This window comes from Capsicum annuum, chromosome 5 (genome assembly GCF_002878395.1).
Source record: "Capsicum annuum cultivar UCD-10X-F1 chromosome 5, UCD10Xv1.1, whole genome shotgun sequence".
In the NCBI taxonomy this organism is placed as follows: Eukaryota; Viridiplantae; Streptophyta; class Magnoliopsida; order Solanales; family Solanaceae; genus Capsicum; species Capsicum annuum.
Genome location: NC_061115.1, coordinates 167,296,515 through 167,301,834, shown reverse-complemented (window position 1 = coordinate 167,301,834; position 5,320 = coordinate 167,296,515). Strand labels below are relative to the sequence as shown.

At 41.1% G+C, this 5,320-nt stretch overlaps 1 protein-coding gene across 1 annotated transcript; it reads right to left on the bottom strand.

The window, feature by feature from the left end:
* Positions 1 to 214: 214 nt before the first annotated feature.
* LOC124898554 (extensin-like) lies at positions 215 to 845 on the bottom strand. Its single transcript, XM_047412195.1, has 2 exons — positions 786 to 845; positions 215 to 661 (listed from the first exon to the last, which is right to left on the bottom strand). Exons 1-2 carry the CDS (start codon positions 843 to 845, stop codon positions 215 to 217), a joined length of 507 nt encoding a protein of 168 aa, XP_047268151.1.
* Positions 846 to 5,320: the final 4,475 nt, after the last annotated feature.

Below are 5,320 nucleotides of genomic sequence, written 5' to 3'. Positions count from 1 at the left end.
CAACTAGAGAGCAAACACAACTAAACTCAACACCCATAGCCCCAAAAATAGATTCCCAAGCCGATAACCCAATCCAAAGAAGTGCAAGAAATGACCACAGCAACAGCAACAACAGACAACAGACAATATCAACAAATCCAACGTAAGTCAAGGTACAGGGGCTACTACTAGCATAATACGAAGAATTAAATAACAAAGGTTAGAAGTCATCGGGTTACGCTTGTAAACCAAGCTCGAAACCAAAACCCAGCGTTGACCGGGTTCCGGGGGATTCCGGTGCTGAGATGGAGTTGCGGCTGCTGGAGACCGAGTGAACTGGTCGTCGTTTGGGTACTGCGGCTGCTGGCGACCGAGCGGCGGGTGCAGGCGAAGCTGCGGCTGAAGATCGAGCTTCGGCTGTTGGAGACCGAATTGGCGGCTGGAGACCGAGCGGCAGCTGGCTGGAGACCGAGGTGAGGGGGGCTGTTGTATCCCGCCGGCACCGGAGGGGGGGTATGGACGGAGAGGGGGGGTATGAATGGAGGGAGGGAGAGCAGATTGGAACCGGAGGTCGGTGACGGAGGGCAGCGGGGAGCGGCGACGGGGGTCGGCACCGGGGACCGAAGGTCAGAGTCGGAGGTTGGGTCGGGTCGACACCGAAGGTCGGCGACGGTGACGGGGGCTGGGGATCGGGATGAGAGAGAGAGAGAGAGAGGGTAGGGAGAGAGAGAGAGAGCCGTTATCACTTATTCTTGCAAAATCGCTAAGGTTAAACTTGGGAGTAGACGATAAAGTAGATAAATTACTTGGGAAGATCCTGGACCACGAGATTGAGAAACGATAAGCATCAAGTTTATCCATGCCATCAGATTAATATCTTCCTGTAATCCATTTCTGATCACAGTACGGACAACAACTACTCAATAAATTTGCTCAACCCTCTACAACAGATCACTTTTCTTCTCATTTCCGACCACATAGGTGTTATTTTCGACATCATTCTTGCTTGTATCAGTCGTTTTCTTTGTCTTCGTAGGCAACAGAGTTCGAGAAGAGCTCTATATTTTTTTTTCTAAAAAATAAGGGCTTTTAAGTTAATGATGAAAAATAAAACTTTTAGTTGTATTATCTTCAAGAATAGGTTTATAATTTTGAGTTTTGATGGTAAAATTGTAGGAAGAACTCAAGAAATCCCTAGTTTCTATTGCAGTGTTCCGTTGACTATCGTGGTATAGTTGGATGGTGTTGGTGGTGGTGTTTGTGGTCGTCGTGGTGGCACCGGTGGTGGCATTGATTGGTGGTGTTTGTGGTGGTGTCGGTATTCGTGGTGTTTGTTTGTTTGGTGGCATTGGTTGGTGGTGTTTATGGTGATGGCTGTTGGTGTGTCGGTATTCATGGTGTTTGTAATGTATTTTTCAAAATCTATGCATACATCAACTGTAATGTAATTTTTGTTTTTCTTTGTCTGTAGGTAAAATATGTCTCCCAAAAGAAAAGAAAGTGAAAGTGGATCAACGTCTGACTACTAAAAAAAGGCTACAGTACAGAGGGATTCGGAGGAGTTTTCTGAACAATCTCAGTCAGAGAAAAGTGAAGCTAAGGAGAGATATGAAAACAACGTTGAGGGAGGTGGAAAAGGGTCCATAGATGGTGATAAAGAAAATAAAAGTGAGAAAGAGGAGGAATTGAAGCGTTAGAAAGAGAAAGGGGATGATCATCAACATGATGTTAATGGATCACCGACGGGGCATGAGTTAATATCGACATCCCAGCATGATCCTGTCAAAATTTTTAGTATTGACAGGTTTGAAGTTGCAATGCCGATAAATGACCCAGAAGGAAAACAACTAACTGGTCAAATTGTACTTAAGTGTCAGATGGGGAAAAATTTTGAACATTTTATGAAAATTATGAAGAACGAAAACATAGGCGGACTTTTTAAGAAAAACTGCTTTGGACGCTTTCTTGAGATGCCTGAGGACCCCCCTGCCCATATCTGTTTCCCTATGACGATGGTATATGGTCTCTCAAGCAGAGAATCAAGTACGCGATTGATGATAAAGATCCGGAGGAGAGGGCAAAAAGAAGATGGATGAAACCTGGATCAACTACTGTGGCATGCATGTTTGTTTTGGCTTACAAGAGTTTGCCATAGTGACGGGCCTGAGATGCCATTGTCCAGAAGGACCACCACCCCGCAAAAGATCCAAGGCAAGAAAATGCAAGGGAAAAATAGATAGGTTGTTTGACATTGCTCGAGGTGGCTATAAAGCATCGGATTTGTCGACAGATCTCGAGGATAAAACAATACTAGAGCAGTACAAGGAGCAATTGTGCTTAGTTTGGTTTGCTCATTAGGTTATATTGGCAAGAGACGTCAACAAGGTCATAGAAGATGATTTGTTGACGCGTGCTAAGGATTTTGATTAATTCAACAACTATCCCTATGATATGATAACTTCTACTTGACTGTCCAATATTTACTGACAAAGCTATCCTCAAGGACGACCACATTATACGACTTTCCTTGGGCTTTCATGGTAAAGTTAATCACTAATTTTACTCATCCATTAATTTATATTGAATATAGTTATTATGATTTTTTTTCTTTCTTCCTGTTTACACTTTTTAGGGTTGGTCATTTGAAGTCATTCCTCCCCTCCGAAAGTAATTAATGGATTATTCGGATGAGGTTTCTCATCCAAGAATGTTTGGGTGGTTGGCTTCAAATAGCAACACCAATAATAAGGAGGCTGACCTCTTTAACCCTCCAGATAATGCAATACATCTTCTTCAAGTAAAATAATTCTACTCAATGATAAGAAAGATATTGAACAGATGTTATATCTGATGCACCAGATGGGACATTTGTTGTGACGGGGTATATCTTGAATCAAATTACCCATCTGTTGCCTTGGTTCTCTGAACCTGACTCCTAAAATATTAACCATCTACTACAAATTATGCAATAGATGTTTAATCTGATAACATATCGTTCACCTATTGCAACGTATAGATCATCTATTGCATAATAGATTACCCGTCTTGTGCAGCTGTTGCAACAGATGATTGATATTTTGCATCAGATTATCCATGTGTTGCTCTATTTCTCTGAACTAAACTCAAATAGATTTTAACCGTATACTGCAAACTATGCAACAGATGGGTCTTTTTTTTTTAAAATGTAGCCCAACTGTGAAAATTATTATATTATATAATTTAAACGCATTTATTTTTTTATAGGTTATGCATCCATGGATTGTGCCTACTGAGGAGTAGTCAGTAATGACTTCTTATATTACTCTAGGTCATGTTGATGCTATTGCAGACCCAACGATGGAGTTAATAAAAAAGGAATTGGTTGGAGCAACAACCATAAGAAGAGCAGTTAGGCAAGGTTAGCCTAATGTTGAGGCTTTTCATGACCAACCTTTTACTAAGACAGATCCGGGTACTTCTTCTGGTTGAGTTGTTGGTGTTGGTGGCAAGCATGTTGATGCTGCTACCACTTGTGATGCTGAGCATGTTGATGCTCAAGAAAGAATAAATATGTTTAAAAACACCCTCTTTTCGCCCTTACACAGGTCTTTCTCACCTCTCTTCACCCTCGTGTTCTCGTTGCCAATGATATGAGTGCAAGGACAGATAGGATAAACTCTTTGAAAAAGTTGAGTCTATCTCTAAAGCTATTGAGGAATTCAAATCCAAGAGGTGTGTCATACCATCCAAGAAGGTGAGGGAGCCACACACTCCAACAACATTGGTTAGGAAAAAGAAAGGAACAATTAGAGATGTACTCTCTGCTCAGAAATCAAAAGAAATTACAATTCCTCCCTCTCCAAAAGCTGTTGAAGTTCACGGGCCAGTCAAGAAGGTGGACATATACGTAGAACTTGGCGCCAAAGAGAAGAGGGGTCAGCGACAGGCCAAGAATTCTAAGCCAGGCGCACCAGATTACCCCAGGCCTTCTTTTTTCCCCCAAGACTTCCAAAATATGATTGATATGCGTATGTCGTACGAGGACAAGGCAAGTTTACTTTTCCTAACCTAGCCCTTCTAATCTACCCCATGAAGAAGAAGCTACGCAATAAATTTCACATATGTTGCAACAGCTGGGTATACTAGTGCAACTGGTTGTGGTTCTGTTGCAACTTATTATTCATCTGTTGCATAAGTTGCGTTGGATTATTGATTCAGAGAACCCTATGCAACAGATGGACCATCCGTTGCATCTTTACAATTACTAACCTATTTAAAAATTAACTTCTTTAAAAATTAACTTCTTATCTCACAGCATGTTGACATAATTCTCTACCTCATGAGGAAAAGGCAATTAACGTACCGGGAAACTTATGACGCTGCTGATAGGATAATGGATCTCGACTTCTGCAAGAAGCTCAAGAATAAGTACGATCAACTCAATGGAGTGGCGTCAGCCCTTGGCGTGGGACTTGATTTCCTAGTTCTTACATTGGTCTTGGATGAAGAAGAAACATTAAGATATGTTAGAGGGGACAGGCCAAATCCACAAGGCAAAAGCTAGACCGAGGCAAAAAGGATTCTTGAAATTATTAGCGTGAACGGCATGCATTATTGGGCAGTTGAGATACTACTCGAGGGAAAGATCAATGTTTATGACTCCAACGTAGCTCTCATCGATGATTTCGATCTTTTTCTCCTCGTAGAGCCACTGATGGTGCTATTGCCCATCTTGTTGAGGGAGAGTAAACTGATGAATTATTTGCCAAAAGAAGTGTTGATGAAGAAATCATGGGATTTTGAAGATTGAAACAGGGGAATGATCCTTCCAAAAGATGATGCGGCTAAAGTGAGCGATTCGCATGCTCTTGCACACATCAAATGTTTGCTGACCGGCACAAAAATGGATGAGCCAATGACTTTTTTGTGCGATAACATTGTGCCAAACCTGCAAGAGGTCTAGGCTTATGAGGTACTAACTAGACGCTTGAAGCCTGTGTATATAGAAGAGCCTGTGAAATAGAAATTTTTAATTTCAAGTCACCCTTCACTTTATTACATGTACATGTAGTGGCAATAATTTTTTTCTGATGAAAGTTGAGTTTTTTATAATGCAATAGATTAGATTGTCAATCTGTTGCAACAGTGGAAAGACCTATTTGAATAATCTAATAATCTAAGTCTAATGTGTTGGAATAGTGGGAAGACCTGTTTGATAATTTCTATGAATAATCTAATAATCTAAGTCTAATCTGTTGCAACAGTGAGAAGACCTGTTTGATAATTTCCATAGATGACCTAAATTGTACAACATATGCCTAAATCTTTCAGATATTTTCCAACAGTTACGCTTGAATATCCA